The 24589-nt window shown below is 44.4% G+C and overlaps 2 protein-coding genes across 2 annotated transcripts in view; both read right to left on the reverse strand.

The window, feature by feature from the left end:
* Window positions 1-24589, reverse strand: part of LOC115133820 (transcription factor SOX-5-like) — a 212015-nt gene that overhangs the window by 117969 nt on the left and 69457 nt on the right. The gene's annotated exons all lie outside the window — the stretch shown is intronic.
* LOC135572701 (uncharacterized) lies at window positions 3392-5618 on the reverse strand. Its single transcript, XM_065021130.1, has 2 exons — window positions 5543-5618; window positions 3392-4818 (listed from the first exon to the last, which is right to left on the reverse strand). The coding sequence occupies exons 1-2, from the start codon at window positions 5616-5618 to the stop codon at window positions 3392-3394; spliced, it is 1503 nt and encodes a 500-aa protein (XP_064877202.1).

Here is a 24589-nt window from a genome sequence, read left to right on the forward strand (position 1 = left end):
CACATACTTTTATAGACATAGTGTAGCTCATTCTAATATACTGTACGTGTAGCGGACCTGAATCGGTTACTCGTGGTCACGTGATGACGTAGCCCTGCCTGTAAACTTAAAAACCAGTGTCTGCCCTTGGTCCAAGTGGGAATTTCCTCTTGGTCTACTCCCACGGGAGACACCAGGCTCATATCCCATATGTGTTACATTCGCATACATTGATTTGGATTACTGATCAAGTGTTATTTGGGTTTTTAAGTGGATTCGTCTTGTCACCCATGAATTCTTGCTTTCTTGTTTTGATTATTGTTTTTGTACTATTATTTCACGATTATTTAGTTTGACATTTGTTTCCTGCACTGTTAGGAGCTAGCAACGCCGGCATTTCGCTGCACCTACTATAACATCTGCTCAACGATGTACGTGACCAATAAATGTTGATTTGATGTGACCATGACAGAAATACACCCTCGCTTCCTGCCGCCTCCCTCCCTCTCCCCTTGTCCCTGCGTCAGCTCTGGTGTCAATACCTGAGACCTCAGACATCTTTCCCTCCATCCCTCCTTCCCTCCCTCTCTCCTTCCTCTCTCTCCTTCTTCTCCTCGCCCTGTATAAGAACTCAGAGCAGGCCCAGAGCTCAGCGCTGGGCAGTGAGGGACAGACAGTGAGAGTCCTGTGATGTGGGTTTATCAGACACACAGGAGGACTGGAGGACGTGGCTCTCAGAAGGTTAAGTGGCATTGGAGAGAAACCATTAAGATAGCCTGCTATCTCTCTCTGCCAGGAGAGCCCACAGTGGCTGTATGCACACACGTACTAACCAGACACAGGCCTGACAGACAGACGGGCAGATTGACAGACACACAGACAGCAGACATCACCACACAGCCCTCTAAACTCAGTCCTAACACTAAGGATTCTGATCTAATAGGATGTGGCCTCTGCTATCCCTGCCCATACAGACACTTAGGCAACATAAGAAGCCTGAATGTCAGTGGGGAAAGACGAGGATGACGTGTGATAAGATCATTCTCTCTTGCTCTCTCTCTCTGTCTCTTTCTCCTTCCCCTCTCTCTTTCTCATCCCACTTTCTCTCTGCCCTTCTCTCTCTCTCTCTCTCTGTGTCTCTCTTCCTCTGTCTTTCTGTCCATTTGTCTAATAGTCCCTTTGCAGCAGCATGGCCAGACATTCCACTCTGCAGCTGAATAGTCCTCTCTATGTTATAACTGACTGGGCTATAAACAGTAGGCTAAACTAGGAGACTGTGTGTGTTCTCTCTATGACAATTCTATGCTCTCTGTCACTATTCTGATCAAGAATATCAGAACTTCCCAGCCCAGTTAAACAGCAAACACAACTGTCTGTAACCCAGTAACACCTTGTACTTCCCTTTAATGTTGAATAAAGTGTTTGTTTTTTAAGATGACTTCCCAGACTAGAAAATTAATTACCAAGACATATTGTTGTGAGTGCCTTCCTAGCCTGTTACTAATTAGTTTGCTTTTTAATTCACCTCAAATGGTTCATTATTGCAATCATAAATAGAGCTATTTTTCATATTCGTTAGTTATTGTCAAGCTTTAGCTACTGACAAAGACTTAATCTAGCTGTGTTTTGTGTCAGACACGCAATACAATACAGCCAGCGACTGAAAAGGACTCTCATGTCAACAAAGGGTTAATGAATGTTTCTAAAAGAGGATAAATAAAAGGTAAATGATTGACAAAAGCATGTGTGTATGCACATAGACAGCGACCCACTCATGCACGCATGCACACACACACGCACACGCACACACACACACACACACACACAGACACACACACACAGAACAAGCTCTACAGCCATCCTACCTACAGTATCCCCCCCTCTTCACTTCTCACACAAAGACAGAACCAAACAACAGAGCTTCTCCTTCTTTCTCCTTATTAAAAACCTCTTCATTATGTTCACTACGGCCTTTAGAGGACACGCTGATTGGGGCTAGCTTCGGTGGAGGAGAGGAGAGGAGACATGAACAGGAGGAGGAGAAGAAGAGAAGGAGAAAAGGAGAGAGAAGAAGAGCCTTGAGGAGGAGAGAGTGTAGAGCAGAGGAGGAGAGCTTTGAGAAGAGGACTACTTTCACACTGCTGTTCCAAAGAGCTGCCCTGTTTCATGTGGATATAGAGCCACACACCTCCCTGGTCTGAGAGGTTAGACTGAGTCAGCGGATAGGAAGCTTTTACCTGGGACAAATTGGACTCGGACACAACTGATGTAACAGACTGAGAAAACGGTTGATAGAATAGCTCTTCACCGTCTCAAGTGCTCTGTCTGCCCTACCAAACAAGTGTCAAACAACAGCACACTTCAGCTTGTGCATTTACAAGAGCTGTTTAGCGGGTGGAAAATGCGTTTGTACCGAGTGTGTGTGTGTGTGTGTGTGCGTGTGTGTGTGTGTGTGTGCGTGTGTGTGTGTGTGTGTGTGTGTGTGTGTGTGTGTGTGCGTGTGTGTGTGCGTGTGTACGTATGTGTGTGTACATGTCTCTGTCTGTGTGTGTGTGTGCGTGCGTGTGTGCGTGTGTGTGTGTGTGTGTGTGTGCGTGCGTGTGTGTGTGCGTGTGTGTGTGCGTGTGTATGTATGTGTGTGTACGTGTCTCTGTCTGTGTGTGTGTGTGTGTGCGCGCGCCTGCGTGCGTGTGTGTGTATTCTGTCAGTAGTATAGGAGAGAGAGGCTGCTCGTCGTATTAAAGTGATTTTCTACAGTATGCTTTGTGGCGGAGCATTTTCAAAAGTCCATCTGGGGGAAACAACAGCACAGGAGACCGTGGTGTACCAAGCTCTACAGCTCCAGGCACTGGGAGACTAAATTCAAGCTGCTACTGTCTCTCCAAATAATGACACAGTCACTCACTGTTTTTCATTTAACCATATTCTTTAAGTAAGAGATAATCTCATTTCTAAAATAAACTCTATATTAAACGGTAGCATCTTCGAGATGGGGGTGTATTCAGGGGTGTATACGGTGTGTATACGGGGTGTATATGGGGGTGTATACAATGATTCTGATGTTACTATATACTGTCTGTAGGACATGTGAAGGTACAGGTAAACTGTAGATGTGAGCCCTGCGGCAGCGTTGGTTTGTTGGGTCTCTCAGTGTGTGGGTGAGACACAATTGCATGGAGAGGGATCTGAGCTGAGATGCCCTGAGACTAGGTCAGATACTGAACAGGCCTCCTCTCCTCTTCTCCTTTTCCTCTCCTCTCTGGCTGGGGTCCCTTTCTTTGTCTGCCCAGCCCTTCTGCCCCCTCCTCGGGGGCTGAGATTGGCACTAGGTGGCTGAGGTTGGAAATTGGCACTAGTGGGCTGAGGTTGGAGATTGGCACTAGGTGCCAGGCTGAGTAGGTGTCCCTGAAGCTCATAGAAGCAGTACTGTGGAGCCCCCAAGCCCCAGCAGTCCCACTGGGGGAGGGAGTCTGCCTTTGCAGAGGGGGGTCTGTGTACCGTCAGAGTCATGGATTAGGATTGTAATGGTATGGAGGTATGGAGGTATGGTGGTATGGCGGTATGGCGGTACGGAGGTACGGTGGTTTGGAGGTATGGAGGTACGGTGGTTTGGAGGTATGGTGGTATGGCGGTACGGAGGTACGTTGGTTTGGAGGTATGGTGGTTTGGAGGTACGGAGGTATGGAGGTACAGTGGTTTGGAGGTATGGTGGTATGGCGGTACGGAGGTACGGTGGTATGGAGGTACAGTGGTTTGGAGGTATGGTGGTATGGCAGTACGGAGGTACGGTGGTACGGAGGTACGGTGGTATGGCGGTACGGAGGTACGGTGGTATGGAGGTACGGTGGTTTGGAGGTATGGTGGTACGGAGGTACGGTGGTACGGCGGTACGGCGGTACGGAGGTACGGCGGTACGGAGGTACGGTGGTACGGAGGTACGGTGGTTTGGAGGTACGGTGGTATGGCGGTACGGAGGTACGGTGGTATGGCGGTACGGAGGTACGGTGGTATGGAGGTATGGTGGTTTGGAGGTATGGAGGTATGGTGGTATGGCGGTACGGAGGTACGGTGGTATGGTGGTTTGGAGGTATGAAGGTATGGCGGTACGGAGGTACGGTGGTTTGGAGGTATGGTGGTATGGCGGTACGGAGGTACGGTGGTACGGTGGTATGGAGGTACGGTGGTTTGGAGGTACGGTGGTTTGGAGGTATGGCGGTACGGAGGTACGGTGGTATGGTGGTTTGGAGGTATGAAGGTATGGCGGTACGGAGGTACGGTGGTTTGGAGGTATGGTGGTATGGCGGTACGGAGGTATGGTGGTATGGCGGTACGGAGGTACGGTGGTATGGTGGTTTGGAGGTATGAAGGTACGGTGGTTTGGAGGTATGGTGGTTTGGAGGTACGGAGGTATGGCGGTACGGAGGTACGGTGGTACGGTGGTATGGAGGTACGGTGGTTTGGAGGTACGGTGGTTTGGAGGTACGGTGGTACGGAGGTACGGTGGTACGGAGGGACGGTGGTATGGCGGTACGGCGGTACGGGGGTTTGGAGGTACGGTGGTACGGAGGTACGGTGGTACGGTGGTACGGAGGTACGGTGGTACGGTGGTACGGAGGTACGGTGGTACGGAGGTACGGTGGTACGGTGGTACGGAGGTACGGTGGTACGGAGGTACGGCGGTACGGCGGTACGGAGGTACGGTGGTTTGGAGGTACGGTGGTACGGAGGTTCGGTGGTACGGTGGTTTGGAGTTACGGTGGTATGGTGGTACGGAGGTACGGTGGTACGGAGGGACGGTGGTATGGAGGTACGGTGGTATGGCGGTACGGTGGTATGGAGCTATGGTGACGGTGTGGCAGGGATTCAGGGGTTCAGACAGAGCTTTGGGGCCCTGAGGAGAGAGAGGAGGACTGGAGGGACGCCAAGGACGGAGGGGTAAGTTGGAGGGGTGAGGGGGCGGGTGAGGGGACAGCAGGCTAGGAGATGTACCCTCAGGTGTACAGGATTTGGAGAAGAGGGGAAAGGAATGGATGCTAGCCAGTTGGCCTTGCGCCACATGTTGAGCTATAGAGAAACATCTCTAAACCTTTTACAGTCTAACACCCACCATTTACTGCTGCCTGACTCCAGCTCTGGGATAATTACACCACAACCTGCACATATTTACATCAGATTTCAGTATTTGCTCAATGTGCTTAATGTTCGCTGAGGTAGTTCTATGTGCTTTCTGGGCAAAGCATAAAAGACAACGAAACAAGACGGCATAAAGGACTAGTTAGCTGTAAATTGATAATAATTTCAAATGTATATACATTTGATTAAAATGTGTAATCTGTTATGTATTATGTGGTTGTACACAGGGTATCATTTCTTTATGCATGTTTGAGTTTGTGCACGTATGAAAGAGCTTGAGAATGTTATTCTGCAAATACTGTATATGTCTGTATATACAAGTCTAGGAGAAGGTATAGCTCAATGTATTTGTGTATTGTTGTAGTCATCCGGCCCACCTCTATCCACCCTCACTGTGAGAACAAACTGGCACACAGATGGTTAAGCCTACCCAGCTCTGAGTAGGAGGAGTGGGAGGTGGAGGAGGGCCAGGGGGCGGGGGGCACCGCAGATGGCACAGAGGGCATCGCCAACACGGCCCTCATAGGGAGGGGAGGAAAGGAGGGGTGAAGGTGGGAGGAGGAGGGGTAGAGTATTTATTTATTTATTTGTCTGTTATTTTACCAGGTAAGTTGACTGAGAACATGTTCTCATTTGCAGCATTGACCTGGGGGATAGTTACAGGGGATGAATGAGCCAATTGTAAACAGGGGATTATTTGGTGACCGTGATGGTTTGAGGGCCAGATTGGGAATTTAGCCAGGACACCGGGGTTAACACCCCTACTCTTAGGATAAGTGCCATGGGATATTTAATGACCTCAAAGAGTCAGGACACCCGTTTAACGTCCCATCCGAAAGACGGCACCCTACACAGGGCAGTGTCCCCAAACCCTGGGGTATTGGGATATATTTTTTTAGACCAGAGGAAAGAGTGCCTCCTACTGGCCCTCCAACACCACTTCCAGCAGCATCTGGTCTCCCATCCAGGAACTGACCAGGACCAAACCTGCTTAGCTTCAGAAGCAGTATGCAGGGTGGTATGCTGCTGGCAAAAATGCACATATTGTTGATTCTTCAATCATCCTATAGAGGGGTGGTTGGGGGTAGGTGGCAGGGGGGTAGAGGAGGGGTGTAATACCCTCGCTACGTACCCACATTAGCTTGATCCAATGTGGCACACAAAGCCCTGGCATCTCCCTGGTACCTCTGCCCACGCAGAGCGACACGGATCGGCTGGGCACGGAGAGACAAGACAGGCCCTGCCAGGGGGGCTGGGGAGGGGTGGCTGTGTGTGTGGATGGGAGCTGTGGAGGTGTGGATGGGTGGTGGGGGTCGTGTGTGTGTGTGTGTGTCTCTCTCGCTCTCCGGTGTGTGTGACCCACACACTCAGCAGAGAGTACACACCCCGGACCTCCAACCCCTCATTAACCAGTTTACATCCCTGTGTGTGTGATGCCTGTTCTCTTTGATATTCAATAGGACTAATTCTCTTTCGATTCCCTGCAGTCATTATTCCTGGGTTATGTTGTTTGAGCTGGGAAATAGAGTTTATTTGACCCTGGCAAGGTCTCAACATTGTTTTAACGTTGTTTACCTTCAGTTCCTATACGTACCACCAGAGAGACACTGAACCCCTATGGTAATGTAAATAGCACACTATTTACATAAAACACCAAACTAATGATTAAGGGATACTGTTTTTTTAATGTATGTATCATATCGTCGTTTGAGGTGCTACCTAATTTGCTCATCATGCATAACTTAATGTCTAATGCCAATATTATAATATAACGAGGTAGTTATACGCAGGTTTCGTGATAAATATTGTTCTTGAGGCAGCTCTGCACAGTGATCACTAGCTGGCACAGTCACAAAGTCATACAATCTGATTTTAAACCTAACCCTTAACCCTAACCTTAACCACACTGCTAACTCTAATGCCTAACCCTAACCTTAAATTAAGACCAATAACCTCATTTTCTTTTCATTACTTTTTTCAATATAGCCAATTTGACTTTGCCGGTGGCCTATCTAAGGGGAAATCACTCAGATCTGCCTTCAGGACAAAACTCACGACAATAAACGTCAACCTGCTAGTTAAAACATCACTGCTTTATTAAATGTCTTCCTACATAGTACACATCACACCGTAGGCTATATGATTCAAATAATATTACTACACAGATCATACACGTATCGTTAGCTATATCTTATCTTATACCTTGCTTTTTGTACACAGCAAATACTCCAGTGTTAAATCGAACACTGACCATATTCAATGTAACTCTCAGCCAGTATCTATACTGGTTCACACTGAGTTATGTTGTTACACTCTGTCAGTGTTAGGGAATTAACACTGTCAGTGCTCTATTTGAACAAACATAGCACAACAGTAAATCTAAAGACTGACGGTAGAGCTATAAGTCCAGGCATGTGTCCGAAATATATTTGCTGTTTTTTTCACAGCCGTTATGAGTGCAATAAATGGCGGGGCCGCGAAAGAGCTGGGTTTTGATGAACAAACAAGTTGTAAGGTGTGACGAGGCCTTGCAGGCGTTCCATGGCTTAATACTGAATGCATTTGTCTCAAGTCCTGTAGGTTATTGACGGCCTTTGCATTGTCATTAACTCCAATTCGACTAGGGGCACGGAATATACTCGTCCTGGTCCATTGTGGATTGACGCTATAGTTTATTAAAGAGCATAGGCTATAGTAACGAGTAATAGCAAAGTAGAAAAAACATAAACGTCCAGTGTTTGCTCAATATGGTTAGAGTGTTGGCAGTCGACATTGTTGAAATTGGCTTCAATGAGTGTAGGCCTTTACGCATCGCACTTCTCCTCAACTAAGAAATACTAGGCTCCCATAAATTGCATTGTATGTGTGGGGCATGTTCTCAATAAGCAAGATGTAGCCTAAGCCACAAAAATGGGGGAAAAAGTAAGGAACTTGTATGTCGGCCCTGTATTAAAGAACATAAATGGTTAAAGAAAAGTGTGATAAATAAAAACATATACCAATTTAATTTAAGGACCAAAAAACTGACAGCTGTGCCATATAAATGGCAAAATAGTTTTCGATGTACCCATTCCATGGCACATGGTTTATGAATTGATACGCAAAACAACGCCGGATTCAAAACTTTGAATTTTTCAATATAAATTACTATACAACATTCTTGCAACTAATAGAATGTTATATATATGGGGGATACAATCTTCCCAGCTCTGCAGATTCTGCTGTGAGGAGGCAGAGTCATTAGATCATTTATTCTGGTATTGTCCATATGTAGCTCGTTTTTGGTCACAGGTCCAGGAATGGCTGAAGAATTGCAACATTTGCCTAGAACTAACGCTGCAGACAGCAATACTGGGTGATTTGAAAAGCCATAGTCAATCAATCAATAATATAATTATTATTTTAGCAAAAATGTTTATTTTTAATTTACAATCTGTAGAAGCTATGAGAATAGAAAGGTTCAATTATTTTGTGAAGCATCACAGCACAGTTGAAAAATATATGGCAAATAGAAATCCGAAATGGATGATGTTGAGAGATAGATGGGAGGGGTTGAGTGGAGCTGAAGGGTGGGACTAATAACAAGATAAACAATGTAAAACATACGGGGTCTGTAAAATGTATATAGGTTCAGAACTTTTGTGAAATAGCACAGTTACAAATAGAAATCAAACTGGATGGACATCAGAAATAGAGGAAGGACTAAGAACAAACAAGAGAGAACTATTGTAAAGTAGACTGTGTCTGTAGAGTGTGTATAAGATGTATGGATTGAAGGTAGAAGCAGAAGTGTTTATTAGTTTACTCCAATTGGGGGATCGGCGGAAGGGTTTGCGGGGAATAATAATAAAGGTATATTCTTTTTTTTTTAAGTATGTATGTCTATATAGGTATGTGTATGTATATATGTGTATATGTATGCATGCGTGTATGGATATATATATTTACCCCAAAAATATGGGGGATTGGAAATGATGCAGACAATTACATTGGAAGCAACATTCTTTCTGCAATATTAAGCTGATCCAACCCTTTAAAAAAAATGTTTTTTAAAGATGTAGCCTAAGCCTACCATTGAAATATGTTGTAGGACTGAGAAATGTGAATAGCCTATGTTTGGTACCTGTAAAAGAGGCACTCTGTTGAAATGGGGATGGATACAAGCCAAATGGAGTATGCACTGAAGGTGGGCCTATGGGAAATGTGAATAATGCAAAAGTATGTTGGCTAAAGCCTCACGAGTCGACCATTTAGACACCTTTTATGGATAAGGCTACTAGGTTAATGCATGGCCACGATATGAAAAGACACCAGACACATTTCTGTTGACCCAGCTTTTGTTATAGTAGGTAGCCTACTAAGGGTAGCCTACTAAGTAAGAGCTTGTTTTTTATCAAGCCAAACGGAAAACAAGAATTGTTAAAGGAAAACAACTGAGATTTTTATAAAAATGGGAGTGTCACCGGATTATCTCATCTCTCGTTCCATGACGGGCATATAGACGACACAGAGTGTTTTTCAAACACATTCAAAATAATAACAGGAGCTGGTTACAATAATGTAATAGCCTACATAGATAAACCTGGGATGTCCACTCACTGTTTTGCTGCTGCCAAAGTTGATCTTTAATAAACCTTTGTTGATTAAGATGTATTTCAAAGCGGTCTCACGAGCCAAACCCTTCATCGATAGTCTAGACTACGAGGCGAATGCATTGGTCATGAACGAAAAAATCTGCCTTCATTGAGAGGAGGCCATGCCTTGTTTTTATTCAAACGAAACGAAATGAAACGAAGTGGTGCGGTCTGGCAAACTATCTGCCCTCCATGACACCTACAGCACCCGATGTTACAGGAAGGCCATAAAGATCATCAAGGACAACAACCACCCGAGCCACTGCCTGTTCACCCCGCTACCATCCAGAAGGTGAGGTCAGTACAGGTGCATCATAACTAGGACCGAGAGACTGAAAAACAGCTTCTATCTCAAGGTCATCAGACTGCTAAACAGCCATCACTAACTCAGAGAGGCTGCTGCCTGAATAGAGACTCAAATCATTGACCACTTTAATAAATGGATCACAAATGGATCACTTTATACAATGCACTCTAAATAATGGCACTTTAATAACGTTTACATATCTTACATTACTCATATCATATGTACAGTATATACTGTATTTTATACCATCTATTGCACCTTGCTTATGCTGCTCGGCAATCACTCATCCATATATTTAAATGTACATATTCTCATTCAACCCTTTAGATTTGTGTGTATTAGGTCGGTTTTGGGGATATTACTGCAATGTTAGAACTAGAAGCACAAGCATTTCGCGACACTCGCATTAACATCTGCTAACCATGTGTATGTGACAAATAAAATTAGATTTGATTCATATAAGACAGGTAAATGACCGATCCTGGTGCCAGGGTTTGAAAATAGAAGAGCGCAGGCTTTAACAGGTCGAAATTGCAAACGAGCTTTTGACAATTCCACTGGCTTTAATGCCAACCGTAACTAGAGCCCTCAGTGTAATGCAACAACAACACAGAAATGGTATTTTTAACACTAGGAAGTGTATATAGTTTACACCATTGATGTTATGCAACCACACCTCATATAGTTTTTTCAACCATTAGACCAAGAGGTCTAATCTCTTGACAAGGTCACTCAGTGTATGGGTTAAGGACGTTACGCCCCCACTAAGCCATGCCTCTCTGACCCTTCCTCTAAGGTCAGCGTTAAGGTTTGGGATAGGGGGAAAAAACACTTCCTGGCACTGGGATTGAACACGTAACCCTTGGGAGATCGCGGCTCACGCCAATCAGCCATCCCCATCGACAACGCCCTAGCAAAACCCAAGCCTACTTGATGGTAATATCGCTCATCGTTGCCCCTAGTAGGCCAGTTTCGAAGGCATCTCCCGACGTCCTGGGGATCTGGACGAGCGTCAAATATCGCCTTGGATCTTCTCCCTCTCTCTATATCCTCTCTCCTACCTCTCCCTCCTCCTACCGCTCCCTCTTCCCTCCCTCCATCCCCTCCTGTCCAGAGAACCCTGTCTATCTACCTATTGGGCTCCCGAGTGACGCAGTGGTCTAAGGCACTTCATCTCAGTGCAAGAACCAGTCCCTGGTTCGAATCCAGGCTGCATCACATCCGGCCGTGATTGGGGGTCACATAGGGCGGTGCACAATTTGGCTCAGCAACTTGCCTAGTTAAATAAAGGTTAAATAAAGAATATATATATATAAATAATCAGACGGTCATGTCACCCTCTCTGACCCTAATACTGATAATGCCTTATACCTCCACACACACACACACACACACACACACACACACACACACACACACACACACACACACACACACAATCACACTCACACTCACACACACTCCCACACACAATCACTCACACACAGCTGACTGACTCCACCATGCTTGCAATTCTGACCAAGTCATAAGGCATGCTCATACTGGCTGAATGTGTCTCTGCTATAGAAGGCTACAGAACTATACAGTGGATCAGTGCCACACACATGCTTATTGAACTAACACTTGTGACCACAGTTCTCCAATTCAGTATAATGTATGTGGCCCAAGAGGGAATCAAACCCATAAACCACACAGTTCATAATCCAACCTCCAACCAACTGAGACATCAAAACCATATGGAACCATTAGCTAACATTATATTACATGCTGTCACTGTGAGAGCAGGGGCTGACTATGCAGCTCTGAACGGTCCCATTGTCCAAGAGAGAGAGAGCAGAGGACATACTCTATAATGGCTGTGCCGCGTACTATAATTGACACCATGCCATAAATGTCGCCATTAGGGTCGCCAGCAGCTCTGACAGGGACTGGCACAGGTTGCTATGGTTACCTCTGGTCACCGAGTTGATGGCTGGGAGGGTTTGGGTCGGAGTAGGATGAAGTCCCCCCCCCCCCCTAGAAATGTGTCTAGTCAGTTCTGACCCTAATGGTTAAGATTAGGATTTGGGGAGGGCAAGCTGATCCTAGATCTGTTTAAAAAGACTCCAGCCACCCAAGCCATAGACTGTCCTCTCTGCTACCGCACAGCAAGCGGTACCTGCGCGCCTATTCTGGAACCAACTGGACCCTGAACAGCTTCTATCCCCAAGCCATAAGACTGCTACAAGAGGCTGCTAAATAACTAATCAAATGGCTACCAGGACTACCTGCATTGACCTTTGTTTGCACTAACTCTCTTGCACAGACTTTCACACACACACACGTTCACACACACACGTTCACACACACACACGTTCACACTAACCACACACACTGCTGCTACAGTATATTATCTGTCCTGTTGCCTGCTCACGTTATCTCTACCTATATGAACATACAGTAGCTACAGTACCTCAAATACCTTGTGCCCCTGCACATCGACTCAGTTCTGGTACCCTGGGAGTACCCTGGGAGAACCCTGGGAGAACCCTGGGAGAACCCTGTACCTGTATTTTCTACTCCCTATATATAGCCATGATACTTTTACTCGTCGTTGCTATTTGTGTCACTATTTATCTATTTTTGATTTGATCTGATCTTTAACTCTGCATTGTTGGAAAAGGACCCGTAAGTAAGCATGTCCCTGTTAGTCTACACCTGTTGTTTACGAAGCATGTGTAATAATCATTTCTCCCTAAATGTTTGAGAGACTGCATCCCATCCCTGGGTAGTCACTAGACAGCCATGCTAAGAGAGACACCATTGTCTGTTAATGTTGGAAAAGATCAGCAGCTATTTGATTATAACTCAAGCTAGTTTAGGGGTAAGGGGTAATGGTTAAAAGGTTGTGGTTAGAAAATACTCTTCTCCAGTGCTTTCTAGCCAGATAGCTACTGTCCCTGCTTCCCAGCCAAGTCCAGTCCCCAGAGTGAAACACACAACTGTGTTCACCCCATGCATCATGAAGGTCCATGTGTACAGTCAGGAGAAAGAGAGAGGAGAGAGAGAGAGAGAGAGAGAGAGAGAGAGAGAGAGAGAGAGAGAGAGAGAGAGAGAGAAAGAGAGAGAGAGAGAGAGAGCGCTAGCGTAATGAGGATGTTTTCTGTCCGTGGTTCAATCATCATCAGGTTTGTGAACCGGGGGGAATAGCGGACGCACGGTCGGCAGCAGCAGCTGTGTGCTCTTGGAATCACATCTGAAGGTTTACACTCTCCATCCAGTTCTTTTAAAACATTGTGTTTAGATGTTGTTTTCTGGCGCGGGCGGAAACTCAGGGAAGGAAAGAAAGAAAGAAAGTAAGGAGGAGAAGGAAGAAGTCTTTGGCATGAGTTGGCTCATCTTTGAAGTGATTTGGAGACAGATGACATGTTAAATTAGCGAGTAGTGGCAGGCCTCTACTTTGACTAGACGTTAAAAGAAACTCAATTCTGCACAAAGATAAACACTTCACACACACACAAACACACCAGCGCACGCACACACACCAGTCCCCAAACTACCGAGATTACCTCGTCTTTTCTGAAAATGTGTTTGAGATTCGAGGTGCTTAAGGACTTTTTCACACCTGTAAAATTACCACCTAATCTTCCAACTTTTCCAAAGGCCGAGCAGAAAAAAAATACATATTTAAAAACATCAAGGATTACCTTACTGCCAGAACGCCTACAAAGGAGATTCAAAAGACAACTTCTCTAAAAACTAATTCAATGGCTAACACTTCCACTGTCTCCTTCCTGAAGTGATTCATAGACAATTCAGTAAAATGACCAGAATATAATAATGGTCATAAGAGAAATAAAGCCCTGCTGTTAATGACCTACCGAGAGGGTAAATGGACAATGACATGAAGCAACAGACAATCCCAGTGTGAGAGAGCGTTGTAATTGGGTGACACACACACACTATACAAGCACATGCGCGCGCACACACACACACGCACACACACGCACACACACACACACACACACACACACACACACACACACACACACACACACACACACACACACACACACACACACACACACACACACACACACACACACACACACACACACACACACACACCTCCCACTGAGCCCAATACTCTGTAAACCAGTGTCTAGTGGTGTAAATAGGCTGATCTACATGGAGTTTTATTGTTGTGCCCACGGGAGCAGATGTCTCTGGCATTCCCTGAATTGTATCTCTCTTTTTTTCTAACCCCCCCCCCCCCAGTTTAAAGTGAACACCAGATGGAAAGACTTTGTGTTCTGTGCTCAGAACCTCTTTAACTCAGGATCACAATTGACCGTCACATGTGATCTGCAGCCTATTCCCTCTCTTTCTCTAGCCGTCTTCCCCCCTCTCTCTTTCCCTCTCTCTTCCTCTTTCTCCAAAATTCGCTCCCTGACTTCGTTCTTTCTGACAAAGTCAAATAAATTTGACTCAGTCTCCTCTCGTTTCCCCGATATACAGTATGAGACACAGCTCCCTTGATCAATCTCTCCCTGTCCACTCTCTTCTCTCCCTTTCTCACACACATAAATACAGGAGCCTAGGGCCCTGCTCTGAGATGAAGGGCCTCCCCTAGTGTTGCTTGCTTCAACAGCCTAGAGAGAGAGAGAGAGAGAGGGAGATCGAGAGAGAGAGAGAGAGAGAGAGAGAGAGGGGTGGAGAGAAATGGAGAGATCACGAAGAAGACAGAGGGAAGGAGAGACAGAGAGAGGGACTATTATTTCATGAAGTGCTTTGGAGCCTGGGGGGATTGGGGAGTAAACCTCACAGCTCTGTGTGTGACAAGGCCATGACCTCTCAGAACCTGGGACACACATACACACACACACACCCTGCTTTCATCTGACGACGGGGTGTGTGAGAGCACTCTCTCAAACATTCGCTGAGAGCGCTAAGCTTTTTACTCAGGGCCCGCCGGACGGACGGATACACAGACAGCATGGGAAGGAGGGAGGGAGCTCAGAGGTAGAGTGATTGGGGGTGGCAGGGGGAGGCGAGGTGAGGGGCGAGGGGGGTAGAGAGCCTAGCCCGTTGGGTTCGACCGAATTCAGCATTGTCACCGAGGGAGCACAGGCAGGCAGCTCATTCTGTTGATCTGAACTGATCCAAAGAAACAAAAATGCATTGTTCCTCGCAGATGGAAGCCAGTGTCGTCAAGGTAACCACATTAATCTCCTCTTTCTGTGCTTCCTCTCTTGTCGAGCGGTAATCGGTGCGCTCCTTTCACTGCAAAGCCGGCCTCAAAGCCAGGCCTCTAACTAGCCCCCTAATTAGCTGCAATTACAATGAAGACAACATGATGAGATAATAGAAATTTGCAAAATAATGACATACCACGGCAAAATATTCCTCCTCCTAAGCACCGTTTTTTCCTCTCTAGAGCTCCACAATGAGCTTGGGCCATTCTAAAGCTGGGGCTGGAAAATGGTGCTGTATTATGTTCCACAGAACCCCATTGTCTACCTCCTGTTTCCCTCAATCAACAGCCTATTGTCCTGCTGTTTAAATAAAAATGACTCAAATACAGGCCACATAATGATGCCCTCTACAGTTCCACTGCATACAGAACAGACATGAGGAGCGAGGAGAGAAAAGGAGAGGAAAGGAAAGGAGAGTGGAGGAGAGGATACGAGAGGAATATAGAGGTGATGAGGAGAAGAGAGGAGAGATGTACAGTAAAATATAGAAAAGGTCATTTACAAGACAATTAGGAAGAAAGAGGCCTTACAGTCACAGGACCTCACACTCCATCCAGAGAGAGAGAGAGAGAAAGAGAGAGAGAGAGAGAGAGAGAGAGAGAGAAAGAGAGAGAGAGAGAGAGAAGAACAAACATCATTGAAAAGAAGGGAAGATAGCAACAGAGAGAGGAAAGGAGTTATGTCCCAGCGTGTTTGTCCTCATCTGGTTGGATCAAACTAAACAGTCCTCTCAGTGTGTCACACTACACGCCTTTGTCACATCAAACACGCACAGGGGGAGACAGAGAGAGGGAGGGACAGAGGGAGAGGAGGAGGGAAGACAAGAGGGGGAGAACAAGAGGACAAGGAAGGAGGAGAGAATAGAGCCGGGGAGAAAAGGGTAGATTGAAAGAGGATGGGGGAGGAGGTTGTGGAGTGCACACGTGGTGGACTACCACTTAGCAGCACCTTAGTCACATCCCTTGTATAATGGAACACAACATCACAAGTATTTTTCCTCCTGAAATCAGTTTATGAACACACCAGTTACCATGAAGGTAAAGAGGAGATAGAACCAGGTTCAGAAGACCTACCATTCTGCCAGATGACCTGCTACATGGCACAGATGCTTTCATCAGGTTGACTATGGCTCACACTCTTTTGATGTCTCCGTTCCCATCATTAACAACACACACTCATTAAGACAAACACGCACATTCACATGCACACTTAAATCTAGATATACAAAAGCAGACCAAATCAAGAGTTTGTTGTTTTCTCCTCTGTCCTCTCTCTCCTATTAGTGTCTTCCTCATGCAGTATCATTAGTATGTGATAATTGTGAAGTAGGCCAATTAGTCGCAGTGTAATTGCATCCAAACATCAACGTTGAAAAATATAGAGGTGTCCTCATTTATTCCTGAGAGAATCGTTTCAAGAGCGACTTACAGTCAATTAACATGTTGGCTCAGTATCTGTTTTATTGTAATTTAGCCCACTGAGTACGAAAATATATTAAAAAATATATTAAACATACCTTTCATAAAATATCATGGAAATATCTGCATCTGAGATATTTTTGGACTTCAAATATGTTATTTTGAACAAAAATGTACAGTTGAAGTTGGAAGTTTACATACACCTAGGTTGGAGTCATTAAAACTTGTTTTTCAACCACTCCACAAATTTCTTGTAACAAACTATAGTTTTGGCAAGTCAGTTAGGACATCTACTTTGTGCATAACACAAGTAATTTTTCTCCCAAAAATGTATAGACAGATTATTTCACTTATACTTCACTGTATCACAATTCCAGTGGGTCAGAAGTACATGCACGAAGTTGACTGTGCCTTTAAACAGCTTGGAAAATTAGAGAAAATGATGTCATGGCTTTAGAAGCTTCTGATAGGCTAATTGACATCATTTGAGTCAATTGGAGGTGTACCTGTGGATGTATTTCAAGGCCTACCTTCAAACTCACTGCCTCTTTGCTTGACATCATGGGAAAATGCAAAGAAATCAGCCAAGACCTCAGAAAAAAAATTGTAGACCTCCACAAGTCTTGTCCATCCTTGGGAGCAATTTCCAAACGCCTGAAGGTACCACGTTCATCTGTACAAACAATAGTACACAAGTATAAACAACATGGGACGACGCAGCCGTCATACCGCTCAGGAAGGAGACGCGTTCTGTCTCCTAGAGATGAACGTACTTTGGTGCAAAAAGTATATATCTACAGTAAACGAGTCCTATATCGACATAAACTGAAAGGCCGCTCAGCAAAGAAGAAGCCACTGCTCCAAAACCGCCATAAAAATAAATAAAAAGGGGAGGCTTGCAAGCCGAAGAGCACCAACCCAACCGTGAAGCATGGGGGTGGCACCATCATGTTGTGGGGGTGCTTTGCTGCAGGAGGGACTGGTGCACTTCACAAAATAGATGGCATCATGAGGTAAGAACATTATGTGGATATATTTAAGCAACATCTCAAGACATCAGTTAAAAAAAGTTAAAAGCTTGGTCGCAAATGGGTCTTCCAAATGGACAATGACCCCAAGCATACTTCCAAAGTTGTGGCAAAATGGCTTAAGGACAACAAAGTCAAGGTATTGGAGTGGCCATCACAAAGCCCTGACCTCAATCCTATAGACAATTTGTGGGCAGAACTGAAAAAGCACTTGCGAGTAAGGAGGCCGACAAACATGACTCAGTTACAGGAGGAATAGGCAAAAATTCACCAAATTTGTTGTGGGAAGCTTGTGGAAGGCTAAACAATTAAGTTAAAAAAGTTAAACAATTAAAAGGCAATGCTACCAAATACTAACTGAGTGTATGTAATCTTCTGACCCACTGGGAATGTGATGAAATAAATAAAAGCTGAAATAAATCATTCTCTCTACTATTATTCTGACATTTCACATTCTTAAAATAAAGTGGTGATCCTAACTGACCTAAGACAGGGAATATTTACTAAGATTAAATGTCAGTAATTATTAATAAAACTGAGCTTAAATGTATTTGGCTAAGGTGTATGTAAACTTCCAACTGTATGTACATTTGTGGTCCATTCTTCATTGGTTGTTAAAAGCATTGATTGAGGTTTCCTTGAATTCTATTTCTGTCCAATTTTTGGACTTTGTGAAATTCCCAGGGGGAAAATCATTTTTTATTGATCATTACATTTTGTTATTATTTCTATCCAAACAATGCACAGAACGGGAGGACAAGACACCAGACGTCACTGCATCTCAAGGTTTTTAAATTAGGAAGTTTGAAATCAGTGTACAGTAGGGAACATTGCAATTTGTCTTTCATTTTCTGTTAAACATATTTGAACTCTAACCTGTTGCAATGAATCTATGAAAAACAACATCTGTATGTTGCCAGGGTTGGGTAGGTTACTTTCTAAATGGAATATATTACAGTTACTAGTTACCTGTCCAAAACTGTAATCAGTAACGTAACTTTTGGATTACCCAAACTCAGTAACATAATCTGATTACATTCAGTTACTTTTCCATTACTTTCCCCTTAAGAGGCATTATAAGAAGACAAAAATGTATGTTACCAATTGAACGACATCTATTGCAGGATAAATCTATGTTAAAGTTTACATAGCTGGTCATATATGGATGTTACATTTTACTTTATGGGTTTGTTATGTAGGCTTCTTCCAACCCATTGCTTTCTACTACAGATAAGAATACATCGCTCTCTACTACAGATTAAATGATATATTTTCATTAAAAACCAAAGTCTATCAGAATTCCAATAATTCCATTAAATGTTATACCACTTGATCTTCAAGAATAGGACTTGGAAATATGTATAGATTAGCCAAATTGTTTGAACTGAGCATACCCCCAAAATGAAGGACTTACTAGCCAGCCCTACTCTGTTGTTCATGCTTTTGTTGTCATAGAGGACTGATTGGGCTCATTGATTCAAGTTGAAAAATCAATGCTGAGCTCATGGAATGGCATGCTTTGAGCACTACTGAAAAGTGCTATTTTCATGTGAATAATGAATGCCATATTGTCACGGATTCCCCCGGTACTGCTGCTCATTCCGTGCACCAGCTCCGGAGGTCTACGTCACCGGCATCACTGAACTGGGTCATTACGCACACCTGCTCCGGAGGTCTACGTCACCGGCATCACTGAACTGGGTCATTACGCACACCTGCTTCCCATTCCCCCTGATTAGTACATTTCTATATACAGTATGTGTCCTCTGTTCACCATTGTCTGCACAATTATTGATCCCATGTCCATTGGTCTGTGAGTTCCTGTGCCTTGTTATGTTGGCTTTCGTACCGCGTGTATTGTGCACTTGTTATTACGGGTCTCCTCCAGTGTATTGCTTGTGCACTTGTTATTACGGGTCTCCTCCAGTGTATTGCTTGTGCATTTGTTATTACGGGTCTCCTCTAGTGTATTGCTTGTGCATTTGTTATTACGGGTCTCCTCCAGTGTATTGCTTGTGCACTTGTTATTACGGGTCTCCTCCAGTGTATTGCTTGTGCATTTGTTATTACGGGTCTCCTCCAGTGTATTGCTTGTGCACTTGTTATTACGGGTCTCCTCCAGTGTATTGCTTGTGCACTTGTTATTACGGGTCTCCTCCAGTGTATTGCTTGTGCATTTGTTATTACGGGTCTCCTCCAGTGTATTGCTTGTGCATTTGTTATTACGGGTCTCCTCCAGTGTATTGCTTGTGCATTTGTTATTACGGGTCTCCTCTAGTGTATTGCTTGTGCATTTGTTATTACGGGTCTCCTCCAGTGTATTGCTTGTGCACTTGTTATTACGGGTCTCCTCCAGTGTATTGCTTGTGCATTTGTTATTACGGGTCTCCTCTAGTGTATTGCTTGTGCATTTGTTATTACGGGTCTCCTCTAGTGTATTGCTTGTGCATTTGTTATTACGGGTCTCCTCTAGTGTATTGCTTGTGCATTTGTTATTACGGGTCTCCTCCAGTGTATTGCTTGTGCATTTGTTATTATGGGTCTCCTCCAGTGTATTGCTTGTGCACTTGTTATTACGGGTCTCCTCCAGTGTATTGCTTGTGCACTTGTTATTACGGGTCTCCTCCAGTGTATTGCTTGTGCATTTGTTATTACGGGTCTCCTCCAGTGTATTGCTTGTGCATTTGTTATTACGGGTCTCCTCTAGTGTATTGCTTGTGCATTTGTTATTACGGGTCTCCTCTAGTGTATTGCTTGTGCATTTGTTATTACGGGTCTCCTCTAGTGTATTGCTTGTGCATTTGTTATTACGGGTCTCCTCCAGTGTATTGCTTGTGCATTTGTTATTACGGGTCTCCTCTAGTGTATTGCTTGTGCATTTGTTATTACGGGTCTCCTCCAGTGTATTGCTTGTGCACTTGTTATTACGGGTCTCCTCCAGTGTATTGCTTGTGCATTTGTTATTACGGGTCTCCTCCAGTGTATTGCTTGTGCACTTGTTATTACGGGTCTCCTCCAGTGTATTGCTTGTGCATTTGTTATTACGGGTCTCCTCCAGTGTATTGCTTGTGCATTTGTTATTACGGGTCTCCTCTAGTGTATTGCTTGTGCATTTGTTATTACGGGTCTCCTCCAGTGTATTGCTTGTGCATTTGTTATTACGGGTCTCCTCCAGTGTATTGCTTGTGCACTTGTTATTACGGGTCTCCTCCAGTGTATTGCTTGTGCACTTGTTATTACGGGTCTCCTCCAGTGTATTGCTTGTGCACTTGTTATTACGGGTCTCCTCCAGTGTATTGCTTGTGCATTTGTTATTACGGGTCTCCTCCAGTGTATTGCTTGTGCACTTGTTATTACGGGTCTCCTCCAGTGTATTGCTTGTGCATTTGTTATTACGGGTCTCCTCCAGTGTATTGCTTGTGCACTTGTTATTACGGGTCTCCTCCAGTGTATTGCTTGTGCACTTGTTATTACGGGTCTCCTCCAGTGTATTGCTTGTGCATTTGTTATTACGGGTCTCCTCCAGTGTATTGCTTGTGCATTTGTTATTACGGGTCTCCTCTAGTGTATTGCTTGTGCATTTGTTATTACGGGTCTCCTCTAGTGTATTGCTTGTGCATTTGTTATTACGGGTCTCCTCTAGTGTATTGCTTGTGCATTTGTTATTACGGGTCTCCTCCAGTGTATTGCTTGTGCATTTGTTATTACGGGTCTCCTCTAGTGTATTGCTTGTGCATTTGTTATTACGGGTCTCCTCCAGTGTATTGCTTGTGCACTTGTTATTACGGGTCTCCTCCAGTGTATTGCTTGTGCATTTGTTATTACGGGTCTCCTCCAGTGTATTGCTTGTGCATTTGTTATTACGGGTCTCCTCTAGTGTATTGCTTGTGCATTTGTTATTACGGGTCTCCTCCAGTGTATTGCTTGTGCATTTGTTATTACGGGTCTCCTCCAGTGTATTGCTTGTGCACTTGTTATTACGGGTCTCCTCCAGTGTATTGCTTGTGCACTTGTTATTACGGGTCTCCTCCAGTGTATTGCTTGTGCACTTGTTATTACGGGTCTCCTCCAGTGTATTGCTTGTGCATTTGTTATTACGGGTCTCCTCCAGTGTATTGCTTGTGCATTTGTTATTACGGGTCTCCTCTAGTGTATTGCTTGTGCATTTGTTATTACGGGTCTCGTCCCGTGTATTTATTAGAGGTTTAACCTCGCTCTTTTACGTTTAATAATGATTGAGCAATAATAGCCCCACTTTTATTCCATAGGCTTGGATCTGCGCTATGCAGCTGTTGCAAGAGCACATTTTTCACTGGCTGTCCACTGGTTTCAAAAACAATGATTGATAGGCAGCTTAAACTTCTTGAATTCAACCCTTATTGGGTTCAAATACACATTTAGATTTGTGAACAGCCATCCACAACAACAACAATCTATACGGCGCAAATAGCTAAATGAGAGAGCAGCAGTGTGATTCACATCAATGCACTATGTAGATGTTAAACAATAAATGATATCCGTATCGCTGTAGACTACACCACGGCTGTCATCCTTACCTCCAAGCGCTTATTCAAGTTGGATAATCTTTGGATGTCGACAGCAGTCGCACCATTGGAAGACATAGCTTGGACTGTAGCCTACAAAAGCCTATTCCTGCTCTTTTCCCACGATCCATCAAACACATTCGGTGTGTCTTCATAGTGGTCTCCTTTTTTCAATGCTGATTTGAATGTCATTGAAAGGTTTAACTTTTTTTTTTAAATTGCACAAACATCCTTTCTGAATTTAAAAGTAATCCTTGAAGTAACCATCTAGTTTTTCAAAAATATCTAATCTGATTACAATAGTTTTGCTGGTAACGTAATGGATTACAGTTACCATTTTTTTTGTAATCCCTTACATGTAACAGATTACATGTAATCCGTTACTCCCCTACCCTGTATGTTGCTTTCTTTTCAAATGAAACATTCATTTTTTAAAGTTTCTCCCTCGATCCGCCTCCCCCCTCCCTACCTCTCTCCATCCCTCCCTCTCTCTGTCCTACCCGTCATCGTGCTCAGCAATCTTCATTCCCAGTGTGTGTGTGTATGTGTCCAGTATAGCAGGCCGGGCCAGTCTGGATGCAGTAACTGAAGAGGATGGAGGTTAATATGAACAACTAAGGAGAGAGATCATTAAGGAGGGGAGAGTAGGGGGCTGTGTGTGTGTGTGTGTGTGTGTGTGTGTGTGTGTGTGTGTGTGTGTGTTTGGAGGGGAGAACTGCTGATTGAATTAGAGTAATTCAGACATTCTCAGTGGCAGTATTAATCACCCTACAATCTCAATTCTACAGCAGCTTAACACACACACACACACACACACACACACACACACACACACACACACACACACACACACACACACACACACACACACACACACACACACTACATACAGTACATGTGTATGTGTGTAATGAATGTGTGTGTGTGGGTGTGTGCGTGCGTGCGCCGTGCTTGCTTGTGTGCTTGTTTGCGTGCGTGTAATTAGTGTACGTGTGCACGGTGTGAGGAGCTTGTTAACGAGCGGCAGCGTCATCTGATAGGGCTCCTCTTTGTTTGGTAGGAACCTGAAAGGAAGTTCTGCTAATCATCATAATTAAGACTGTTGATTTGTGCACATGCATGCAGGAGGAAGAGAAAGATGGTTCTAATTAGCTGAGCTAACGAGGAGAGGACGTAACAGATTTATACATCGATATAGAGTAGGGTGATTGACTGATAAACAGAGAGAGAGAGAGAGAGAGAGAGTCTGAGTGACACAGAGAGAGACAGAGAGAGAGAGAGAGAGAGAGACAGAGAGAGAGACAGAGAGACAGAAAGAGAGAGAGAGAGAGAGAGAGAGAGAGAGAGAGAGAGTCTGAGTGACACAGAGAGAGACAGAGAGAGAGAGAGAGAGAGAGACAGAGAGAGAGACAGAGAGACAGAAAGACAGAGAGAGAGAGAGAGAGACAGAGAGAGAGACAGAAAGACAGAGAGAGAGAGAGACAGAGAGAGAGAATGAGACCCGGCTTCAACCTACTAGAATCTGAAGACAAATGTCTAATCTTTGCTGATCATCTGGTGCTTCTGTCACCAACCAATGAGGGCCTACAGCAGCACCTAGATCTTCTGCACAGATTCTGCCAGACCTGGGCCATGACAGTAAATCTCACTAAGACAAAAACAATGGTGTTCCAAAAAAGGTCCAGTCTCCAGGACCTCAAATACAAATTCCATCCAGACACGGTTGCCCTAGAGAACACAATAAACTATACATACCTCGGCCTAAACATCAGCGCCACAGGTAACTTCCACAAAGCTGTGAACGATCTGAGAGACGAGGCAAGAAGGGCCTTCTATGCCATGAAAAATAACATAAAATTCGACATACCAATTAGGATCTGGCTAAAAATACTTGAATCAGTTATAGAACCCATTGCCCTTTATGGTTGTGAGGGTTCACTCACCAACCAAGAATTCACAAAATGGGACAAACACTCAACACAATCAACACATTCTGCAAAAATATCCTCCGTGTACAACGTAAAACACCAAATAATGCATGCAGAGCAAAATTAGCCGATACCCGCTAATTATCAAAAGAGAGAGAGAGAGAGAGAGAGAGAGAGAGAGAGAGAGAGAGCAAAAGAGAGCGAGAGAGACAGATGAAGACACTGTCTGCCATTGTCATGGACACACACAACACAGAAAGTGTACGCAATGACAGACACATATCTATGTACAAGCAGTTACATACCTTTGCAGTGAATGTTCAACAAAGATTAACCACTTATAGTATTCTGCTCAATCAACCTAAAGAGCTGAAGTAGTGTTCT

The sequence above is a fragment of the Oncorhynchus nerka genome, linkage group LG8, assembly GCF_034236695.1.
Source record: "Oncorhynchus nerka isolate Pitt River linkage group LG8, Oner_Uvic_2.0, whole genome shotgun sequence".
Taxonomy (NCBI): Eukaryota; Metazoa; Chordata; class Actinopteri; order Salmoniformes; family Salmonidae; genus Oncorhynchus; species Oncorhynchus nerka.